This window comes from Octopus sinensis, linkage group LG2, assembly GCF_006345805.1.
Source record: "Octopus sinensis linkage group LG2, ASM634580v1, whole genome shotgun sequence".
Classification (NCBI taxonomy): domain Eukaryota; kingdom Metazoa; phylum Mollusca; class Cephalopoda; order Octopoda; family Octopodidae; genus Octopus; species Octopus sinensis.
The window spans coordinates 325001-350780 of NC_042998.1; the positions used below are offsets into that span (position 1 = coordinate 325001).

Genomic DNA, 25780 nt, shown 5'->3' on the forward strand with positions numbered 1-25780 from the left:
ATGTTTTGAATGATGGAGAATGGAGAGACAGAATTTGTGACTGGTCAGCTAAGGGACCAATACACACACACACACACAACAGGCTTCTTACAGTTTCCATCAATCAAATCCACTCATAAGCCTTTGGTCATCCTGGGGCAATAATAAAAGACACTTGACCAAGGCCCCATGGTCAGGGAGCAAGCTTCTTCTTAAGCAAACAACCATGCCTGCACCTTGCTTTCTATAGAAGTAATCTGTTTTAAAGTGTTCACGATGGTATGGAAAGCAGCTCTGTAACAGGGTACATGGGGATTGAGTATTGTATTGAGCCTAGGGAAAAGTGGATAAAGGAGAGTACTGACATGCTCAAAGGACATTGACATGCTACATGTTCACAATTTGCTAAATCCACCCAATTGAACTGAAAGAACCAGGTAACTGAATCAATCATTGTCATCTGATTTCTAAGCTCTTACTCTTCATCCATTTCTCTTTATGTTGTTCCCTCAACTGACACAGCTGCAATAAACGGTTATTGTAAACAATGTGTATTCCATTAACAAAATAAATAAATAATAAATAGATAAAGAAACATACTCTTTTACTTGTTTCAGTCATTTGACTGTGGCCATGCTGGAACACTACCTTTAGTTCAGCAAATCGACTCCAGGACTTATACTTTGGAAGCCTAGTACTTATTCTGTCGGTGTCTTTTGCCGAACAGCTAAGTTACGGGGATGTAAACACACGAGCATCGGGGGGACAAACACAGACACACACACACATATATATATATACATATTCATATATATATATATATATATATATATATATACAATGGGCTTCTTTCAGTTTCTGTCTACCAAATCAACCCACAAGGCTTTGGTTGGCCCAAGGCTATAGTAGAAGACACTTGCCCAAGGTGCCACGCAGTGGGAATGAACCCAGAACCATGTGGTTGGTAAGCAAGCTACTTACCACACAGCCACTCCTGCGGCTATACATTAAAAAATAACACACACCATGAAAACAAATAAAACAACAAATGCTTGGTAAATGTGAGAAGTATTGATTGAAATATAATAAGAAAAATGCTTGGTAAATGTGAGGTTAGCAGTCAAAGTATTTCTTAAATCTTTACATCAAAATCAAAACAACTAGAAAAACATTATTTTATTATTTTACTTGTTTCAGTCATTGGACTGTTTCCATGCTGGAGCAACACCTTTAGTCAAACAAATCGACTCCAGGACTTCTTTGTAAGCCTAGTATTTATTCTATCAGTCTCTTTTTGCCGAAACTCTAAGTGATGGGGATGTAAACATTAACATCGGTTGTCAAGCAATGGTGGGGGGGATAAACACAGACACAAATAACACATACATACATATATATGACAGGCTTCTTTCAGTTTCTGTCTACCAAATCCACTTACAAGGTTTTGGTTGGGCCTGAGGCTGTAGTAGAAGACACTTGCCCAAGATGCCACGCAGTGGGGCTGAACCCAGAACCATGTGGTTGGGAAGCAAGCTTCTTACCATACAGCCAGAAATCATTAAATCAACTTCGTCATCAGTCAAATTTAATGAGAACATTGAGAATAAATCTAAAATATTACATCTTCTCGCCAACAAACAACTTTGAATATATAATTTGATAAAGTTTTAGCATGACTGAATATTGTATTAAATAATCTGGAACTGTTGGATACTTCAAACTCGTGTGGTTTTATTTTATTATCATCTCAATTCTACTATATTAATTATTTTTCTATACATAGGCTCAGGCGTGGCTGTGTGGTAAGATGTTTGTTTCTAACCACATGGTTCTGGGTTCAGACCCATTGCGTAACACCTTGGTCAAGTATCTTCTACTATAACCAAAGCCTTGTGAGTGGATTTGGTAGATGAAAACTGAAAGAAGCCTGTTGTGTATACATATATATGTGTGTATGTGTGTTTGTGCCCCACTACCACTTGACAACTAGTGTTGGTGTGTTAATGTCCTTGTAATTTAGCAGTTTGGCAAAAGAGACTGATAGAATAAGTACCAAGCTTACAAGAAGAAAAAAAGTAGCAGGGTTGATTCATTAGACCAAAAATTCTTCAAAATAGTGCCCCAGTATGGCCACAGTCAGTTGACTGAAAACAAGTAAAAGATACATTGTTGCAGATAGATATTTCTCGAATCATGATATAAGAAGTGAATCCAGTTTTAAAACACAAACTCCTTTCAGTTTTTCTTTTATTAGATGTGTAGCAAATCTGAAAATGTCATTGCTAACGAGTGGCAGATTCTCTCGTGTGTACCAACCAAGTCCACCAAGGCTTCATTTGTTGAAGATCATAAAAAGACAGAAAGTGTTTGAGTTGGCAGAAGTGATCATGACTGAGTGCTTTTAGAATGTCTCTTTGACTTGATGTTAGACACAACTGTCTTTCTTTCATCAACACAAAGACTGAGTCATCACTCATATTAAGAAAGCAGCTCTGTACATCATTACTCACTCTAGTCCTGAATAACAGATCACACCATTAAATCTTGTAAAGTTACTACAAATGGTAGATGTCACAATATCAGTTGGTTGCCCATGCACTCATATATTTATGATGTTGCCAAAGCAGGAGTGGCTGTGTGGTAAGAAGTTTGCTTCCCAACCGCAGGGTTCCAGGTTCAGTCCCACTGTGTGGAACCTTGGGCTATATCATCCATACCAATCTCATAAACCTGGAAAGGATTGGCAATGATTATTGAGCACTGTTCCTTCACCTCTGACTATCTTATGAAAAAAGAAAGATAGAGTTTGATAAATAATTACATATAAAGTTGTCATTTAACTTCCTAATCTTCATAAAGTTCATGAACCACAGACAAAATGCAAAATAGCAACAGTTTCTGGTTACTATATTTTCTTCTTTATTTCTAATCTATAATCAATGGTTGAAAGCACCAAATCAGACAAAACAATTATAGCACAATAATAGCAAGGTATAAAGTGATTATTAGATCAGCTCAGTGCATTGTTATCAATCGGGTTTTAACGAGAACATATGATAAATCCGAAATCTAATTAGATTATGTGTTACTTAGGCTGTTAGCTTAAGAAAATCTCTGCTTACATGGAGTTCTTAAGTCTTAGGAAAGTCCTAATTTGGCATATAGCTGTAGGAGATTTTCTTCATTCTCTGGTTGTCTTTAGTTCATTTTGACAGGCATCTTCTTAAGTAAGTTACAGATCATCATTCATAGATATGACTAGTAGTGCTACAATACTACTATGACTAGTAGTGCTACAATACATCCTATAATATTTTCCCCAAAAAAGAAAACCTTGTCATTGTTATGACAGCAGTCTTATTTCAAGGGTCAACACAGTTTTGTTGATATAGAAATGTCAATGAAACTTTGTAAGATAACAGATATTCTAGCTTTAATGAAGTTGTGAATGTCAACATAACCTATGTAGTAAGACAGATATAGTTTTTTTTAATGCAAAGCAGACATTAATAGACAGAAGAGAATAATGCTTTGGGCAGGTTTTGAACTTGTGACCTATACAATGGAGACAGAATCAATGCTAGAAGATAAGCAGTGCTGAAAGAGAAGAACATTGTTTTAACTAACAAAATATAAGTCATTTACAAACTGTAAGTCAACTCTCTGCTTTGTAAGCTTCTCAAGACAACCCTAATTAATGACACTCATTAGCATAACGACAATCCAAATTGCTGATCAGTGAGAAACAAATTATATAGGAATGATTGCTGATTGGTTAGAAAAGCTGATGACGTAAGATAGTTTGGGCACTAGTATGGCTATGTAAATGAAGGAAATTGTACATTAGCTGATTGGTTGATTTGTCTGAAAGATAATGATGCAGGTATTTCTGTTGTTGCATGCTTGTCTAGTGATGGACAGATGTTGACAAACAATTGCAAATCCGTGAATTTAAATTCAAGTCACTGATACACCACAAAACAAGACAAAACGGAATATCAGCTACATTAGTTTCCTGCCTCAATTGCTGGTCATGAAAAGTGTAACAATTGGTATTTGCTCTTAAAGGTATTGAAGGGCAAAAACAGGCATCAATAAAGACAACTTTAACCCTGTCATGTCATGTTCCTGCTATAGTGGGATTATTTTAAATGTCATCGCTGTTGGATTCCTGATAAGGTGGAAATGAAGAATATACATAGAAAAAGGCGATGCAGCCAATTTTACATGAGTAGAAGCTTTTTTTAACAGTTTTTATCCTGAAAATCACCTGTATAAATTACACAGGTGTACAAATTACATGGGTTTTTACAGTATTTTGTAGGCAAATGAGCAGTCATTAGTTTCAGACAAAATACCTTGTGATATTTTTTCTAGTACCTAGCATTCTGAGTTCAAATCCTGCCAAGGTCAACTTTGCCTTTCATCCTTCTGGGGTTGATATATAAAGTAATATTCTAAAGTGGTGGACTGACTAGTAGAAACAGTAGAGTACTGGATGTCATATATTGGGGAGTAATTGTTCTGGCACTTTATGTCCCGAGTTCAAATCTCATCAAAGCCTATTTGAATGATAGGCTTTATCCGTCACTTGGTTTAACACTACCATCTAGTACAATCACAGGCAAACTGTGGCTCATAGGGCTTTTTGAATTCTGAATAGCATGCCTAATCAAAAATTGGCTTGAATTCTTTCAGTAGTACAGCTCACCTGATGGTGAACCCTGTGTCATGTGACCTGCTTCTCAAAAAAGATTGCCCAGGCCCAATCTAACATCTTAGGTGCCTTTAGCGAAGCCCACACTATTACAAGTGTTTAGGCTACATCTTTGGCTTGAGGATAGCTACCTCTTTTCTGTCCCTAGTCTCAGAGGCCTGGTAAGGGAGATGATCACAGCTTTACCCTCCTGGTTAAAAGGTCAACTTCCAGGCCCTATTCTACCCCTCTTCTCCAAGATTGCCCTTTTCTGGGATATCTTTTGCATTTACATTATCCCTTCAATGATCATCCTATAATAACACATTGATAATTAACAGAACATTAATTGTGCTAACACATTAACATAATATCTATAAACTTATAGTCTAAGGAGACTAAAATGAGATATATGGGTTCTTCAACTTCTCAGATAAATGTCAAGAAAAATAAATTCATATACAGTGACTACCATTGCCAAAAAAAGGTTGACTGATTCTTCAAGACAACTTTGGAGGCGAGCTGGCAGAAACCTTAGCTAAGGCGGCAAGCTGGCAGAAACGTTAGCACGCCGGATAAAATGCTTAGCGGTATTTTGTCTGCCGCTACGTTCTGAGTTCAAATTCCGCTGAGGTTGACTCTGCCTTTCATCCTTTTGGGATCAATAAATTAAGTACTAGTTATGCACTGGGGTCGATCTAATCAACTTAATCCCTTTGTCTGTCTTTGTTTGTCCCCTCTATGTTTAGCCCCTTGTGGGCAATAAAGAAATAACAACTTTGGAGGATCAAAAATTCCAAGTGAAATGCAACAAGATTTGGAAAGATATTGATGATGTTTGAATGCTTACATTACATGTTTATGATGGAAAAAGAATAAAATTCAAAATTTCCAAGATAAGTTATGCTTCTCTAACAGGTTTACAGTGGAGCCTATTGTAGAGGAAATTTCAGCATTCTCAGCCCCTGGACTATATTTCTCCTCATTACTATCGGAAGAGAGATTGGCTATCTACAAATGCGAGTCCCATGAGTCAGAGTGGCTGTTCCAGCCATCCTCTGGAGTAACACCTTTTCCATTGTTGCTGGAACTATGAGGTAGACTAGCAAGCCTTTTTAGATATTACTTTGCTGTGAGGAAAAGGAAAGTTTATCTCACATGAATTCACATAAATTAGCATGCATTAGTTTCTTTCTATTTGCCAATAAATAATAATTACTTACGAAATCTGAGATTAATAGAAGAAATGAGGAGTTTTGAGGACCAAGTATCTCTTAACATTATTTAGCTACTTAAATATAAGTGGCTATAAAAAAACAAAAATAATTAACAATAGGCCACACACTGGGTCCACAGATAACACATCACCATGCCATAACAGCTTTAAATCCACAGAAAAAAAAACAACAAAAACTAAGGAATATTGTACCTGTTAATGCCTGTCGAGAGTGACAAAATGCTTCCACTATCTCCAATTTCTTGCTTTAATGTAGCAAGAAATGTAATGTCAATGTTCTCTCTGAGAAATCTCTGGGCCTTAGCACTCACTGCATCTGGTAGAATAACCACTCTCTGGCTATCTGTAACAGACATAAAGCAAATAATACATGTTAAAATAATTCTATCAACTCAAATACTTTCTTCCATCAGCCAAGATAATGTTACAAGGTAAAGAGATAATGTTATGCTTTCTCTGTGAATAGTGAGATTAATTAAGTGGCTCTAAGTGGATTAAATCCTGTGGGTTTTAATGGCAGTTGTGACATAGGGGAACTGCATTTCAGATTCAATGTGTTCTTTCCTCTTATTTTTTTCAAGAGCAGAGACAATTGATTGCACTGTTCTTCTTTTTTAAAACTGTAGCCTACCACTTTTTAAAGATCATTTACATTTTAAACAAAAATTGGCTATTATTTCTAGCAGGTCAAGCAATAACATAACCCCTCCTTTGTTGGTTTGTATTATATACTACAATAAAGTTGGTCCAGCTGGCAGAATTGTTAGCACACTGGGCAAAATGCTTAACAGTATTTTATCTGTCTTTACGTTCTGAGTTCAAATTCTGCAAAGGTCAATTTTGTCTTTCATCCTTTTGGGGTGGATGAAATAAGTACCTGAGTCAATGTAATTGACTATCCTCTTCCCCCAAAATTTCAGGCCTTCTGCTTACAGCAGAAAGGATTATATATTATGTTATATGATGTTATCATTAATTAGATACTTAAATTTCCTTGAGAGAAACATTTATTGTAAGGTCACATTATGTGTTATTAGTTACAGGGAAATCATTTCAGATCATTACAACTGCTATTATACTGTGAGCAAAAGTAATATGTTTAAAACTTATTTTGACCTACTATCACTTGGTATGTACCTCAATTTGCTTCTTTTGGAAATCAGTGTGACACTATACTTCCTAATTTTCTTAATCCACTCACAATGGTAGCACAAATGACAAATCTTTTGCTGTTCTCAACATTCAACTCATGCCTATTCTCCACACCACCAACCTCACAAGCTCTTTCCATTAAAAATTTTTTTTATTCCTAAAATCAATATCTAGATCAGTAGTTCTCAATCATTTTTCACCTATGTACCCCTTTGATTACTATTCTATATTTTATTCTGGCGGACCCCTATAGCCATTCAATGTTTAAAAACTAGTTTTATAGATACTTCTTTCAAACTTCCTGTAATTCACTCATTCACTTGTATAGGTTGAACTATATAAAATGTTAGAGAAAGAAACCTAGCTGTTTCTTGCAATACATACATTTAAAGCAAAGCTTTTCATGGACCCTTAAAATACTACTGTGGACCTCCAGTTTAGTATTCTGCTAGCATGGACCCTGAAAAATCTTATATGGGCCTCCCAGAGGTCATATGGAACCCAGTCGAGAACCACTGATCTTGATAGACATTATAAAAAACTATCAGAGCCAATAAGATTTTATGACTATTGTTATGACACTGCATATTAAAATAACTTATATTAAAGCAATGTACTTATAATACAGGTGCACACTTTTTCTGGTAATACAAATATACTACTATGTTACAGTTTTGCCAACTGTAATAAGGTGGTTTTAACAACAAATGAATGTGTGACAAAGGAACTTTGATGGACAAATAAACTAAAAGAAAAAGAAAAAAATAATATTTATAAAACAAAGTGAAGATCAAATAAATAGTTTGTGCGTTTAATTGGCAAAACATAGCCATCTGCAAGTATAACAATATAAATATATGAATGTGAGTGTGTGTTTGTGGGGAGTGTGTGTGCGTGTGTGTATGCATGTGTGTGTGTGTATATATATATATATATATATATATATATAACTTGACTCTGTCGGTCATGAATGACCATGGGTGCACCTAAGAGATTCCTCTCTGGGGTATAAGTCTGGGTGGAAAGTTGACACACTGGTGAACACACAACCTAGGGTTGTTATGGAAGACCAGCAGTCGCCCATGCATACCAGCCTCCCCTCTCTATACCACTGATGTTATCCAAGGGAGAGGCAAAGGGGTCGATACAGCTTGGCACCAGTGATGTTCCAACTCATTTCTACAGCTGAGTGAAATGGGGCGACGTGAAATAAGTGTCTTGCTCAAGAACACAACATGCAGCCCAGTCCGGGAATCAAACCCACAACCTCGTGATAGTAAGCTCAATACTCTAACCACTGAGCCATGCACTTTCACATATATACACAACCCATCCATCGGTGTGTGTGTGTGTGTGTGTATGTATGTATGTATGTATACACATACACAATGAGCTTCCATCTATCATAGTCACTCACAAGACATTGATTTACCAAGGGCTATAGGAGAAGACACTTGCCCAAGGTGCCATACAGTGGGACTGAACTTGAAACCATGTGGTTTCAAAGCAAACTTCTTAATCACACAGCCATGCCTGCTTTTTACATTTATGTGTTACTATAAGTATGAAGTCATTAAAATGGTCAGTTTTTGTTTTGTCTCATAGAAGCAGAGGCCATCTAAGGCGAGTTGGTATCAAAAGGTTAACCAGCAATAATGTAAACTGAACATTAACCTGATCCAGGGATATTTATTTCTTAGGTTAAGAGTTCCTGAAAAGGTGATGAGGTTACATTCTTTAATCCATGGACTGATGAATAAAAGGATGTAACTCGATGGAATATATTATCTCTCCAATATGAATGCCAAGAAGAATACAACTCACTTCACAAAATCTCTTTCCTAAATAGTTGGACAGAAATCAAGTTTTAAAAGCCTTTGTTCCACAAAATGCATACAGCTTTAGTTTCTAACATTCACTGAGCAATTAGAAACTAACTGCTTTTATAATAAAAGAAAGGATGATGAATTGAGAAAATTTGCCAAAAAGGACAGAACATGCTTAACTTAAATCCATATGGACTATTTGTATTTTTCTATTTGCAGATGTAAGTCTGCAAACCTTTTGCAACAAAAGTTGAATAATGCAGATATTGGATATTGGCAACATGACTAAGGTTAGTACTGAACTTTGATATAATAAGCTAAAATACACAAACAAGAACCATATTCCATTTGAATACAATTTACAAGAGGAAGTAATAATATATAAGAATGGGTAATTGAAAGCTGGATTCCTTGCAACAATAAACACGAAAAGAAAATTACCAAAGTGAATTCTGATCTCCTATGAAGACATAAAGCTTAATATTTATACAATAAAGATATGTAAGATTCTGCACATTCATGCTGTTGTCTAAATTATTTGGTATAATGTGTGTGGCGTTATCTTTGCAACTAAAAATTAGATCTGTCACATGAATGACTGCAATTTTACCTCTATTTCATTACATTTATGGTGTAGTGATAAAGAAGTTTGCTTCACAACTAGAGATGTTGGGTTCAAACTTACTGTGTAGCATCTAAAGGAAATATTTTTTTAACCAATTTTTCATGTTGAACAAAGCTGTGTGAGTGAAATAGGTAAATAGAAATGGAAACTGAAAGAAGCCTGTCACATGTGTGTGTGTGTTTGTGTTTGTATTCTATGCCACCGATGTTATCCAAGGGAGAAGCAAAGGCTGATACAGCTTGGTAGCAGTGATGTCATAACTCATTTCTACAGCTGAGTGAATTGGGGCAACATGAAATAAGTGTCTTGCTCAAGAACACAATATGCAGCCCATATATATATACAGGATGCAATGGGTAAATTGTTACTAATTTATATTTTCAATTTTGTGCAAGTGCATTGTTTGTTTTTGATTTTGTCAACTACATGGTATAGTAGGGTCAGTTGGGCACCATCTGTGAGAAAAAACAGCACCATGATGCAATTCACTCTATCAGAAATTTGGAAATGACCTGCTATACTTCTTGGCATTTGCACCAGAAGCTCCAATATGAACGTTTCAGAGTATTTGGTGTCAATCTGAGGATAGTGCAATCTGAGGACTTGTACCAAGAGTGATAAAAATCAAACATACAGTCAACATCACTAGTGATGACAATGTTAAGCCTTCATTCATCTTCCCACATGGTCTCAAACTCAACATGGAGGCTTACATCAAATGCCTGGAGGAGGTAGTGCTGCCCTGAGTCAAGAGGATGGCTGCTGGAAGACCCTGTGTTGAGCAACAGGACTCTGCACCATGCCACACAAGCAGGAGAACCCAGTCATGGCTGTCAGACAATTGCTGCAACCACATTACCCCTAACATCTGGCCACCTAACTTCCCAGACTGCAACCCCTTTGGTTATTATGTGTGGGGTGCAGTTGAGCAAGAGATCAACAAAACTCCTTGTAACACCAAAGATGAACTGAAGGCAAGGATTATGACTGCATTCACCAACTTAAACAAAGAGACCATCCAGAAGAGTTGCAGGAGGTTCCGAAGTCATCTGGAGGCTGTGGTTGAAACCAATGGCCATTTTATTGAATAAATTTATTCTTTATTATTTCAAGATATTTTTTATGTAATTTTGCTAATTATATCTGTTAAAAATAGATGTCAATGTTATTTTCATTTTTGAGTAATTTAGATGGCAGTTTACTCACTGCACCCTGTATATGCAGGCACACATGCACACACGCACAACCACACACACACACACACACACAACAGGTAGTTTTCAATTTCTGTTCTACAAAAATTCACTCCCAAAGATTTGGTCAACCTCAAGCTATAGTAGAAGATACTTGCTCAAATACCATACATACATACATACATACATACATACATACATGTATGTACACATACACACACACATGTATATATAATATACATGTATATGTATGTGTGTATATAAAAGTATATATCTATATAAATATGTGTATACATTACTAAACAAGTGACAATGCTCCCTTTTGTTTGAATCAAGACTAACTTTAGAGGGGTTGTGAATATGTGAATTAGGGATTGCATTTATGAAGGAGAATGTGTGGAGAACCTGGCACTCATGCAATGGGTTTGCATGCTACTTTAGTCAACAAGTTTGATGATGTATATGTGTACATGAGTGTTTTCATTATGCACATGTATGTATGCACATTAGGAACAGGAGTGGCTATGTGGTAAGAAGCTTGCTTCCCAACCACATGGTTTCAGGTTCAGTCCCACTGTGTGGCATCTTGGGCAAGTGTCTTCTACTATAGCCTCAGGCTAACCAAAGCCTTGTGAGTGGATTTGGCAAATGGAAACTGAAAGAAGCCCATCATATACATATATATGTATATATATGTATTTGTGTGTCTGCACCATTGCCTGACAACCAATGTTGGTGTGTTTACGTCCCTGTGACTTGGTGGTTCAGCCAAAGAGACCGATAGAATAGGCTTACAAAGAATAAGTCCAGGTATCAATTTGTTCAACTAAAGGCGATGCTCCAGCATGGCCGCAGTCAAATGAGTGAAACAAGTAAAAGAATGTGATTGTGTACATATGTTCAGTTTAGAGACCTAAAAGGAAAAATCCCTGGAATGTTTTACAAATCTTTGCTGTGCCAGTAATTGACTTTATATATGCACGTGTAAATGTTTGTATGAAGGGATGTACATAAATATGTGTGTGCATGCGTATGTATATACCTATTATAAAATTATAAAATAGGGTTGATGTTAGAAAGGGCATCCAGCCATAGAAACCATGCCGAAGGAGACACTAGTGCGCAATGCAGTCCTTGGATCCACTGGATCCTGAGAGACACTAGATGATGGTGATGGTGATGATGATGATTGAAAATTACAAGTTGACAAAAATTTCAGCACAGCTCTACTATAGTTTGGTTTCAGTGTTGCTAGAACATTATAAGCTTTATATAAGTCAGTATGTTTATCTGCCAATCAATAAGAGGAATAAATCCCTTTGTGGTAGAGGTAGTGCACATCTGACAATAACTGTATGAAAAAAAATACAAAACACACCACACAGCATATGAACTAATTCTACATGTTGTAACTTTCAAATGATGTTACACCACTGATAAGGCAGGCAGGCCAAAATTCCTCCTGAATGGAATACAAGTCCATCACAAGGTTATCCATTTGCTATGGAGTGGGTTGGAGCAAAGTGAAATGAAGTGGTTTGCTCAAGAACATAATGCACCACGGGTCTGGGAATCAAAACCAAGATTTTGAGGTCATGAGTGCAACACCCCAACAACCACGCCATATGTCTTCACACATAAGAATATATTCTTTCATTCTTTTAATTGTTTCAGTCATTTGACTGGGGCCATAATGGAGCACTGCTTTGAAGGGTTTTAGTCAAACAAACTGAGTCCAGGACTTTTTGTTTGTAAGCCTAGTACTTATTCTATTGGTTTCTTTTGCCGAACTGTTAAGTTATGGGGAAGTAAACACACCAATATCGGTTGTTAAGAAATGGTGGGGAGAAAAACACAAATACAAAGATACACACACACACACACACACACACACATATTTATGACAAGCTTCTTTCAGTTTCCATCTACCAAATCCACTAACAAGGCTTTGATCGGCCTGAGGCTATAGTAGAAGACACTTGCCGAAGGTGCTATGTAGTGGGACTGAACCTGGAACCATGTGGTTGGGAAGTAAGCTTCTTACCACACAGCCACACCTGTGCCTATTTAGTTCTTGTATTCATGCCACAAAATAATGTTGTAACGGAGACTGTACTTTGGCAGAATGATTGTGCCATTAATATCAATTGTGTAGCAAAACATTTTGACAAAACAATCAAATAACTAATTAACAATAAAGAAGTGAACTACAACCAATACATGTGTTTTATCTGTAGAATGATCCTCCCTGAGTTCAGTAACATATATTTAGCCTTGCTCTAAAAGCTGTAATAGAACCTCAGTGATTGAATAAATAATATGTAAGATTGATTACCAACACATGGGTCATAAGTACAGCAAGTGGTTAATGGAGTATATGTGTGTGTGCATGATGTATGTGTGTATCTCTGTGTGATGTATGTGTGTGTGACGGATGTAATGAGTGTATGTGATGTGTGTGTGTGTATGTGAGTGAGTGTGTGTGTGATGTACATACGATGTGTATGTGGATGCATGCAAGGTGTATGATGTGTGTGTGTGTGTGTGTGTGTGTGTGGAGGCAGGTGTCAGTTTTAAATAAGTTTTTATTTCACAATAAAGTTTATGAACAAATCATGTTCAACTGCTTGGAATACTGAAAGCCTTCCACCGAAGAAACTATGGGAAAATTGATTCAAAACACAAACACACACACTCGTAATTAGAGATGCAAGAATGGCTGTGTGGTGAAGATTTTTGGTTTACAATCAGATGGTTTCAGGTTTAGTCCCACTATGCAATACTTTGGACAAATATCTGCCACAACTTCAGAGTCACTCAATGTCTTGTGTATGAATTTGGCAGGCAGAAACTGTAGGAAGCCTACATGAAAGCATATGTGCCTGAATGTTGACAGCCCATAGCTTCATTTGAGAGAGACAGTGAGGTTTAGATTCTTTGTTGATGTTATAACCTGTTGCTCAACAGTTTTACAAAATGGTGGAATAAAAAGTCCCTTACTTGAAAATTAAATAAATGTTGGTGACAGTAAAAACATCATCATCAGCATCATCATCAACCATGTCCATTTCCAAGCTAGTACGAGTTGGATGGTTTGACAGGTGATGGCAACCACAAGACTGCATTAAGCTGCAATGTTGGCTTTGATATGGTTTCCATGGTTGGATGCCCTTTGTAACACCAGCCACTTTGCAGAGTGTACTGGGTATGTTTTATGTGGTACTGGTACTAGTGAGGTTACCAAGAAACACACACACAAAACTAGATCCCTCTCAGCTCAGCTGCGGGAAGGGAAAGCAGTATTAAGAGAAGTGACTTTATGCCAGGTGATGAGAAGTTAAAGTATGATAGGGGGACAGTAACAGGTGTCTTACTGTAGAGAAGATATGTGGCGACCTGGCAGAAATGCTTAGCGATATTTTGTCTGCCGTTACGTTCTGAGTTTAAATTCTGCTGAGGTCCACTTTGCCTTTCATCCTTTTGGGGTCAATAAATTAAGTACCAGTTACACACTGGGGTCGATGTAATCGACTTAATCTGTTTGTTTGTCCTTGTTTGTCCCCTCTATATTTAGCCCCTTGTGGGCAATAAAGAAATAAGAAGATATGTAGTTACCCCAGTTTGAAGAGGAGAATAGCGATGAGGATCTGTAAGGGTACACCCCAAACTTAGATGTGTCAGGGTGTACTCTACAGCCATAGAATCCTATGACAGGTAAGTTTCTATTGAAACCCTTGCAGGTATGTAAAAATGGACATTAAACAAATGAACACAAACTCACATTATATATATAAAATGGGTGGACAAACGAGAGAAAAGGGCACTCAACACAATTGGTAGGAATTACTTGTATTATTTCAAACAGTTTGGTTCAGTTCTAGGTGGCTTAAAGTTTCGCAGGCCTCTTAACAGAAGACAGTTTCTTTCAGACTTTAGGTTACCAAACTGGTAACCTGAAGCCTGAAAGAGATGTTCTTCTGTTAGAAGCCTGCAAAACTTTAAGTTGCATGGAACCAAATGAAACTGTTTTAAATAATATATATATATACATATACATTCATACATATATATCTATATATATATATATATATATATATGCAGACGCACACATATTTATACATATATATAATATGTGTGTGTGTGTGTATATATATATATATGTGGGTATATTATGTACATATGTACGTGTGTATAAATTAACAGTCAAAAGGTTTCATAGTAGGCCATTGTGAAACTAGTAATATAATTTTGGCAGACGTCAGCATTGGGATGCCAGACCATCAATATTCTTTGCCAAAACCAAAGATGAAGGACGAGCTTTATGGAACTTATCCAAGCGCTATAAATAATATCAGAGTTATTTTAGAGCTACTTATGGAAAACTCTGTTCTTTCAGCTATTGTACCAATGACTGCTATGTGGCTTTTGAATAACTTCACACTGGGATTTCCCACAAGATTCAACTTAATAAGAAATGAAACTGTATCAAGTTCATGCATTTACCATGTTGCTTTAGTAACATGTAGGGGTTGAAACCGGATTGCTAAATTAACTTTTCACTAGTTTTGGTACTTCAACATATTTTTTGGTTATGCCTGACCATGGTTTCTTTACCTAGAATGTTTGTGTCTAAGGAAAAAGAGGCTTCATTTACCTTGATTTGTTTCATCTTTCACTGGGTTTTAATGTGGTCATGCTGGGGCACCACTTTGAAGAATTTTAGTCAAATTTAGTCCAGTGCTTATTTTGTAAGTCTGGTGATTCTTCTGTCAGTCTCTTTTGCTGAATTGCTAAGCTATGGAGATGCAATAAAGCCAACACAGGCTGTCAAGAGATGGTGGTGGGGAACAAAGATACACACATATGCACATACATATCTACAGACACACACACATACACACACACACACACATTTATATATACAACAGGCTTTCACATAGCTTCTTTCTACCTAATTCAGTTACAAAGTATCATTTGGCATAGGGCAGTAGTAGAAGACACTTGCCCAAGGTACTACTGTGCAGTGGACTGAACCTGAAATGATGTAGTTGAAAAGCAAACTTTTTAACCATGCAGCCATACAGGCACCTGGTTTTAATAAAAAACATTGACTTTTTAGTGTAAAAGCTTATCCCGCCTGGGACCAATGATGTCTTACTACAAACCTAAACAAGATAAAGAATATAACCAAAGTTACTAAGCCCTGGATCCACTACTCTATCAAATTTATATTGAACAAAACATAAACTATGAAACAAATATATTACAGCATTGTACATGAGGTGGAGGCATGTGGCTTAGTGGTTAGGGTGTCAGCATCATGATCGTAAGATTGCAGTTTCGATTCCTGGACCAGGCGACGCGTTGTGTTCTTGAGCAAAACACTTCATTTCACATTGCTCCAGTCTACTCAGCTGGCAAAAATGAGTAATGCTGCGATGGACTAGCGTCCCATGCAGCTGGGGAACGCATATGCCATAGAAACCAGGAAACCGGGCCCATGAGCCTGGCTAGGCTTTAAAAGGGTGCATTTATTTTCTTATTGTACATGAGGGAATCACACAATGAACTGTAGTAGTTTACATAAAATAAATATACTAATTAATAGTACTAAAGAACATACTGATTAACTTTGGAACTCTAACTATTACTTGTTTTCAATGACCACAGTAATTTGTTTAGCTTTAAGTATACAGTATATAAATATCTTCACTTTGTCTCTTTGGTACTCTTGAGAAAGCCTTCTATTTTTAAACCAAGCATAGGTTTTGGGAGATTTCCAATTTTAGAACAAAACGACACGAGGTTGTTTTATTTTGTGTACTGTTTGATGTGACTTATTTTACTCTGGCAAATTCTTTCAAATCCATTCATGTGAGTAAGTAAATAAACTTGTTTGTTGTAGTTTAATGTTGTCTCTTTAAGAAGGTCATTGTGGTTTTTTTTTGTTTTGTTTTTGCAGAGGTAGGAATTTAGTAATTCTTTTCGTACAAGTAATTTAGTAATTTAGAAAATAAAATCGAGGTTGTCCTTGCAAACAGGCATGTCCCCTACATCCCTCCTCAGCTAAGCAATCCAGATCTTGCAGGTTCATGGGTGCAGGTGCCATGTAAAAAAACACCCATGCCGGTGCTATGTAAAAGTACCCAGTACACTCTGTAAAATGATTGGCATTAGGAAGGGTATCCAGGCATAGAAACCATGCCAAAACAGATATGGCCAAACAGGCTAGCTCCTGTCAAACCATCCAACCCATGACAGCATGGAAAATGGACGTTTAGTGATGATGATGATGATGTAGCTCATATATTAGTTTTGTGTGTTTACTTCAGAAAATACTTAGAGTAGATATTTGGGTGATCTTTAGATTTAACAATTTACTTAAACTGTATATTAACATACTAAATCAAACTAAGCTGAAATAATTCAAATAAAGAGATGCTTCATGGTGGTTAGATCTGAAAGAAATAGTGGCCAATGCATCCTCAAATCACACTGTGACATTGTCTTAAAAAAGTAGATACAGATGTCAATGTGAAGGTAAGAAATTTGCTTCTCAACCTCATGGTTTTCTGTTTAATCCCTCTCTATAGAATCTTGGGTAGTGTCTTGAACCTTTGTTGGTGTAAGTGATGGAGAGCTGTTTTTAATCTATCTATTTGTCTACACACACACACACACACACACATTATCATCATCATTTAATGTCTGTTGTCCATGCCGGCATGGGTTGGACACTTTGACTGGGCTGGCACGCTGGAAGACTGTGCCAGGCTCCAGTCTGATTTGGCATGGTTTTCAACAGCTGGATGCCCTTCCTAACGCCACTCCAAGAGTGACATGGGTGCTTTTACGTGCTACTGGCATGGGTGCCAATTACATGACACTAATATCTGCTTTGACTGATTTTTCTCAGCTCATGAGTCTTCTTCTCAAGCACCACATAATGCCAAAGGTCTCGGTCATAGCCTTCGTGAGGCCCAACACGTGAAAGGAGCTCAGCCAATGCTTGAAATGAAATCAGCGACTATGCCTCTGTGAGGCCGAATGTTCAAATACATGTGTATATATATGTGTGTGTGTATATATATATATATATAGGGTAGTCCAAAAGTCATGCACAAAATAAGTTCATTTGCTCTAGAACTTTCAAAGACTGTGTCAATTTTTCTAAAATTGAACAAAATAAATAATATAATGATGAAAATTCACATAGCTGTACAAAATTAATAATAATAATAATAATAATAATAATAATAATAATAATAAGGTAATATAAACATAATGTCAAATGTTTTGGTGAGTGATTTTTGGCCCACTCTGTATATATCATCATCATCCTCATCATTTAATGCCTGTTTTCCATGCTGGCATGGATTGGTGTGTATTTGAACTTTGAGCCTCACAGAGGCAATGACTTGTGAGTGAGACCTTTGGTAATGTGCTGTGCTTGAGAGGACCCATCAAAGCAAGTGCACCCATGCTGGTGTGAGTGTTTGGCCTCACAGAGGCAAAGTGGCTGAGTTCCTTTCAAATGTTGGGCTTCACAGAAGCAATGACCAAACCTTTGGCATTATGTCGTGCTTGAGAAGAGCCATCAAGCCAAGCAAAATCACAGTCATGGCAGATACTGGTGTCACACAATTGGCATCCATGCCAGTGGCATGTAAAAGCACCCATTACACTCTTGGAATGGTTGGCGTTAGGAAGAGCATCCAGCTGTAGAAAACAATGCCAAATCAGACTGGAGTCTGGTGCAGCCTTCCAGCTTGCCAGCCTGGTCAAACCATCCAGCCTATGCCAGCATGGACAATGGACATTAAATGATGATGATGACGATGATGATGATGTATATTGTGGGTTTTATAAGAATTTTATAAATTTTGAAGAGGATATGAAATAGTTTTGGGGGGAATTTGATCTTGAAGCATATGTAAGTTGAAAATCATGTTTGGATAGAAGTCGAAGACAGCAAATTGTCCATCCTATTGCCTACCTTTACCTGTTTCCCCGTAAGCTAATATTTTCACCTGACCAGATACATTTTTTACAGAAGACGGAAAACAAATGGCACTACTTGTATGACAGTGACACTCATTTACAACTCTCATGTAATGTTGAGACATGGGTAATCTATCTTACACACACACACACACGCACGTGCACACACATATGCACAAACACGCAGTCACACACAAGACAGGTTTCTTTTAGTTTCTAGCAAATTCCCTTGCTTTGTGGTTAGCCTGAGGCTTATAGTAGAAGACAACAGCCCAAGGCGCCATGCTGTAGAACTGAACCCAAAACCACATAACTGGGAAGTGAAATTCTTAATCACATAGCTATCTCTGTGCTGACACACAAATTATATATGTCACTCCCCACGTTCTTTTCTAAAAAGTGAGTAGCCATGAGTAGTCATGTCGTTCCTCTGCAGCAAGAAACTTCTGTTCTGGCCCTTTTCTCTCATACTCTACCATTCTCTATTCCTTATTCTCCTAACATAAAGTTGTCTCATTCCACCCTTCAAGGTTCATAGTTTTAGGAACTCCATGGTGATCTCAGAAGTGTTGGTGACACAAAAAAGCACACAGTACCTACTACAAAGTAGTTGGCATTAGGAAGGGCATCCAACTATATAAACCATGCCAAAGTAGAGAGTGGAGTATGATGCAATCCTTGAACTCATTGGATCCTCCCAAACCATCCCACCCATGCCAGCATGTCAAACAATGATGATGATACATAAAGTATGTAAATGTAGCAACATCAAGTTCATAGATAAATATTCAGTTGTTTGATCAAGTAAGCTACCAGCTCATTGAATTAGCCGATAAGTGGCTGAATATTCCACAGATGCATATCATCAATTCCTGCTTTCTCTGCTTGCAGCAGAATGCACTCTAACATGAAATAGTTGCATCCACAGTATTTGATCTTTAACAAGAGCATTCAGGAAAACTGATTCAAGCCCTATCCATGCTGTGATGTTATCTCTGTTTCTTAGGTTGCTCACTTCAGTTTCTCTTTCCATTGATCATGACTTCAAAACGGATCTTGCTGACATCACAAACAAGTTGCTCAGAGTGGCTAAACAGTTTAAGTATATTAATTTTGATGACGGAAGTGATTAGTGATATTCTGGTCATCTGTGATATTTTGGCAAGCTGGCAGAATCATTAGCATACTGAGTGAAATGCTTAGTAGCATTTCGTCCATCTTTATGTTCTGAATTCAAATTCCTCCAGAGTTGATTTGCCTTTCATCTTTCCAGGGCTGATAAAATAGGTAGTAGTTGAGCATGGTGGGTGATGTAATCAACTTATTCCTCCTCCAAAATTGCTGGCTTTGTGCCAAAATTTGAAACCAATTTAGTTATCTGCCTTGGATCTTCAGTTCTGACATAGTCTGAGAGTTTGGTGTTGGAAATACGACTGATAAAACTAACATGAGGTATGTCCAATAACATGAATTCTACACCTCAACAGTGAATGACTACTGCTATGATGTCTGCACTATCTGATATGATTGCTCTCCTAGTGGGGCACTTGTCAAATTTGTAATCTGGCCCTCGCTGGATGTGGTTAGCATTCATGAGGGACCTGGTGAACTCATAGGTCAGAGCTGGCCCAGCCCACCCTTGATGAATGCCATCACAAGTACAAGTAGTATGTCCAAGACACACAAATCCTTGGTGTAATCCTCCAGCAGAGTCAGTGAGTCACAATTTGTGATGAGGCTAGGTCTTTAAATTGCAGGTAGAATATGTTCAGCAAGTCAGTTTCCATTGCCCAATTCCATTCAGAAGGCATGGCAGTCTGCCCAAGATTATAGATAAAAGAGACCTGTCCAAGGTAACATGTAGTGAGGTTGAAACTAGGATCCTGTGATTGCAAAGAACACTTCTTACCCATTCAGTTGCATATGAAGTTACATATGCACACAAACACATATGAAATTGCAAATGAACAAACATGTATACACACACACACACACACACACACATATGCACACACACACATAGAGTATTTTTTGGCATACAAGCTGATGTAGTTTATAGCATAGATATATGTAGTGTAAACATCATCACTATCTTTCCAAATCCTGCTGCATTTCATGTGTAAGTTACACATGTAGATAAACACACACATATATACAAATATACGCACATACATGAAATTATATTACACACACACACAAATATGATGTAATTACTTGTTGTGCTGAAGTTAATTGAAATGGAGTTCATTTGTTCCACAGCAATGACCAATAGTTTCAGCTTCCCCCCCCTGCATCTTATTTTCTTTTTCTTTCCTATGCATATTGCATTACTAATTTATGAAACTATCACTGCAGCTATATGCTGCATTTACTGCACAAAAATTTCTCAATACAACAAACATCATCTCCTAAACATGAAAAAGACAAAAAAAAACAAAAAATGGGAAATCAATCTCCATTATCCCCCCCCCCTTTCCCTTCACTTTACTTCGATGAACAACAGATTACTTACATAAGAATATTTAGATCTTTTCTATTTTCTGGTTACTGGGTATTCTTCTTATTATTATTACTATCTCCGCCTTTGCTAAGGTGGAGGTATTGTTTTCAGTTGTGTTTGTTTGTCTGTGAACAAGATATCTCAAGAACCACTGGATGGATTTAGATGAAACTTTGAGGGATATTTGGCCTCATGACTGGCATGAACTGATTAGATTTTGGGATCAATCTGGTACTGGACAAGGATTTGGGATTATTTCTCCCGTTTTAATTTTTGAGAGTGGTGAGGTTCATTTTTAGTATTCTCATTTGTGAGAGTCAGTAAAATTTATTTCAGATACTCTCATTTTAAAAATCATCTCTGGCTAATCGTTGAGAGGACAAACAGCACTACTTGTATGATAATGACACTCATTTACAACTCTAAGGGGAAATATTACTATGCTTAAAATAGATGAGGGTTGATAGCAGGAAGAGCATCTTGCCATAGAAAATCTCCCTCAACTGGCCAGATACAGCATCTCACATCTACCCTACAATGTCATTCTAAAAATAAACAATCACATCATCAAAATCTCAAGACTATGAGATAATGCATGATTAATCCAAAACAATGTTAATGAATAAACGTTACATTTGACAGAGTAATGTGAATGCTAAAGAGCTAAATGGCTGTGAGGGTCCACTGGAGTAAAATAGGAACCAAAGGGGTACACAGGCAAAAGAGAGTTGAGAACCATTGACCAAGAGGATTGTTGTGGTTATTTAGTCTAGTTGTTAACTGTGAAACAGGTAGAACTGGTTTTCCTGATTACCTGTAGTAGATCATGTCTTGTGGAGGCGGAATGGCCCAGCAGTTAGGGCAGCGGACTCGAGGTCGGAGGATCGCGATTTCGATTCCCAGACCAGGCGTTGTGTGTGTTTATTGAGCGAAAACACCTGAAAGCTCCATGAGGCTCCAGCAGGGTTTGGTGGTGACCCCTGTTGTACTCTTTTGCCACAACTTTCACTTTCTCTTCCTGTTTCTTGAGTAACGCTGCGATGGACTGGCATTCCGTCCAGCTGGGGGTAACACATATGCCACAGAAACCGGGAAACCGGGCCCATGAGCCTGGCTAGGCTTGAAAAGGGTGACGAAAGAGAAAAAAGAAAGATCATATCTTATTTCACCTGACAATAACTAGGGTCAATTTAATAATGCTGATAACCATCCTTAGAAATTGGAAGCCCTATAGCTAAATCAGAAATTAATATTATTCTAATTTGCAATATTGGTTTCAAATTTTGGCACAAGGCCAGCAATTTCAAGGGAAAAGCAAATCAATTACATTGATATCAGAACTCAATTGGTACTTGTTTTATTGATCCTGAAAGAATGAAAGGCAAAAAAACCATCCTCAGTGGAGTTTGAACCCAGAATGTAAAGACGGACGAAATACCACAAGGCATTTACCTGTTGTGCTAACAATTCTGACAGCTTGCTGCTTTCTTTTAATTAGTAATATTTGTTTTAAATTTTGGCACAAGGCCAGTAATTTCATGATAAGGGAAAGTCAATTATATTGACCTCAGTGCTCAACTGGTCTTTATTTGATCGACCCTGAAAGAATGAAAGGCAAGGTTGGCTTCATCAGAATTTGAACTCAGAACATAAAGATGGATGAAATACCACTAAGCATTTCACCTGTTGTGCTAACAATTCTGCCAGCTTGCTGCTTTCTTTTAATCAATAATTAGTTTCAAATTTTGGCATGAAGCCAGCAATTTCAAGGGAACATCGATTACAGCACTTCACTAGTACTTATTTCATCAATCCTGAAAGAATGACAGGTAAAGTCATCCTCAGCGGAATTTGAACTCAGAATATAAAGATGGACGAAATGCTGCTAAGCATTTTGCCTGATGTGCTAACGATTCTTCCAGCTCACCAATTTATTCTAATTAGTAATATTAACGCTATCATAACCACTGCCATCTTCCTCGACCCACCACCAAAATTACCCCCATCAACTTGCATAATTTATCAGCCTCTTCCTCAACCTACTACCATTATCACCACCACCACCACCACCACCACCACTACCACCACCACCACCACCAACTGACTTTCACAACTCACTGCCATTCCACCACCCAATGTAACCTGCCACCACAGGTTTCCACTTCCACAACCTACAATCATTTTCCACATCCTACTGGCAACATTACCACCACCACCACCACCACCACCACCACCATTGTTGCCGCCGCCGCCACCACCACCACTACTACTACCGCTACCATAGTTAGTGGCTGCTCCTTCAACCCACAGCCAAAATTATCCAGACACTCCATCCAGACAAATATTCCAACCCCATATGGTAATGAAAATCCTAGCATTTTTGATGACAGGCCAAATAATATATAAACTACAGATATTTCATCATCGTTTCATTCGGCAGCTGTTCTCTTTGCCCTGCCTGAATGGGATATATAGACAGATCTACTCAGCTTGCCCAGTCGTGTCTGTCACCAGACATACACCATGTACAGTGGGTGCATAGTAACAATTCTCCCTCTACAGATGATTATGATATACTATTAGTATTAGCAGTGATAGAAGTAGTAGTAGTAGTAGTAGTAGTAGTAGTAGTAGTAGTAGTAGTAGTAGTTCTTAGTGTATAGCTGCAACAGTAGTAGTTAGTAATTTCTTTTATATGCTCTTCATTACTATAATCAGTATGTGTGTATTTGTATGTTATGTATTATTTATACATGTGTGTTTGTATATATATATATATACATATATATATATATATATATATATATATATATATATATATATATATAAGTTTGTATATGTCTATATATATGTAAGTTTGTATATGTATATATGTTTGTATATAAGTTTGTATATGTATAAATGGAGAGAGAGAGAGAGAGAGAAAAAGAAAGAATTTGTGCATGCACGTGTACAGAAAGAGAGAATGTGTATATACTCTTTTATTCTTTTACTTGTTTCAGTCATTTGACTGTGACCATGCTGGAGCACCGCCTTTAGTCGAGCAGATCGACCCCAGGACTTATTCTTTGTAAGCCTAGTACTTATTCTACCGGTCTCTTTTGCCGAACCACTAAGTTACAGGGACATAACCACACCAGCATCGGTTGTCAAGCGATGTTGGGGGGACAAACATATATACATACATATATATATATATGACTAGTTTCTTCCAGTTTCTATCTACCAAATTCACTCACAAATCCACTTTGGTCGGCCCGAGGCTATAGTAGAAGGCACTTGCCCAAGGTGCCATGCAGTGGGACTGAACCTGGAACCATGTGGTTTTTAAGTAATCTACTTACCACACAGCCACTCCTACGCCTATGTTTACACACACACACACACACACACACACACACACAAACACACACATATATATATATATATATATATATTTATATAATTAGTGAGAGAGTTGAGAGAAAAGAAAGAAAGAGATAATAATCCTTTCTATTTGATATGAATTTTTGGTGGGAAAGGTTAGTTGATTACATTGACACCTTCCCCCACCAGTGTCCAACTGATATTTAATTTATTGACCCCGAAAAGGTGAAAGGCAAAGTCGACCTCAGCAGAATTTGAACCTAGATCATAAAGATGGGTGAAATACTGCTAAGCAATTTGACTGGTGTGCTAACGATTCTTATTTTTTTATTGCCCACAAGGGGCTAAACATAGAGGGGACAAACAAGGACTGACAAAGGGATTAAGTCGATTACATCAACCCCAGTGCATAACTGGTACTTAATTTATTGACCCTGAAAGGATGAAAGGCAAAGTCAACCTCGGCGGAATTTGAACTCAGAATGCAACGGCAGATGAAATACTGCTAAGCAATTTGACTGGTGTGCTAACGATTCAGCCAGCTCACTGCCTTAGAAATAGATGAAAAGAATAAACATGCATACACACACACACACAGGGTGAGGAGAGAGGGAGGGAGAGATAGAGAGAGAGACAGAGAAAGAGAGAGGGAATTAATAAAATAATGTTCAGATAATGTGAAGAACCTTATGTAATTTACTTAACAGGTTAAGTTTTATTTCTTCTGTAGGCATTAAGCTTCTTAGACTTACAAGAGAGGAGAAATGAAGTTGTTTGACATTCATGCCTTTCTTAATTACATAAATATTTTGACAGAAAAGTCCATTGAGTGGAGGCACGTGGCTTAGTTGTTAGGGTGTCAGCATCATGATTGTAAGATTGTGGTTTCGATTCCTGGACCGGGCGACGCGTTATGTTCTTGAGCAAAACACTTCATTTCACATTGCTCCAGTTCAGTCAGCTGGCAAAAATGAGCAATGCTGCGATGGACTGGCGTTCCATCCAGCTAGGGAACACATATGCCATGGAAACCAAGACAACCTGGCCCATGAGCCTGGCTAGGCTTTAAAAGGGCGCATTTATTTATTTTAAAGTCCATTGAAGTCACTTCCCCTCTACCTCACACTCTTCTTTTACATGAACTTACCCACCCACCCACTCATCCCATCCGTCACTTCACTTATATACACCTCTCTGTAATTTGA

General features: G+C 37.5%; 1 protein-coding gene across 2 annotated transcripts in view; it reads right to left on the reverse strand.

Moving 5' to 3' along the window:
- Positions 1-25780, reverse strand: part of LOC115223760 (protein kinase C-binding protein NELL1) — a 480108-nt gene that overhangs the window by 185265 nt on the left and 269063 nt on the right. For both annotated transcript variants that reach the window (XM_036511173.1, XM_029794415.2), the window contains exon 3: positions 6105-6255. In XM_036511173.1, the coding sequence (XP_036367066.1) occupies positions 6105-6255 (151 nt within the window). The remainder of the gene's footprint in view (positions 1-6104; positions 6256-25780) is intronic.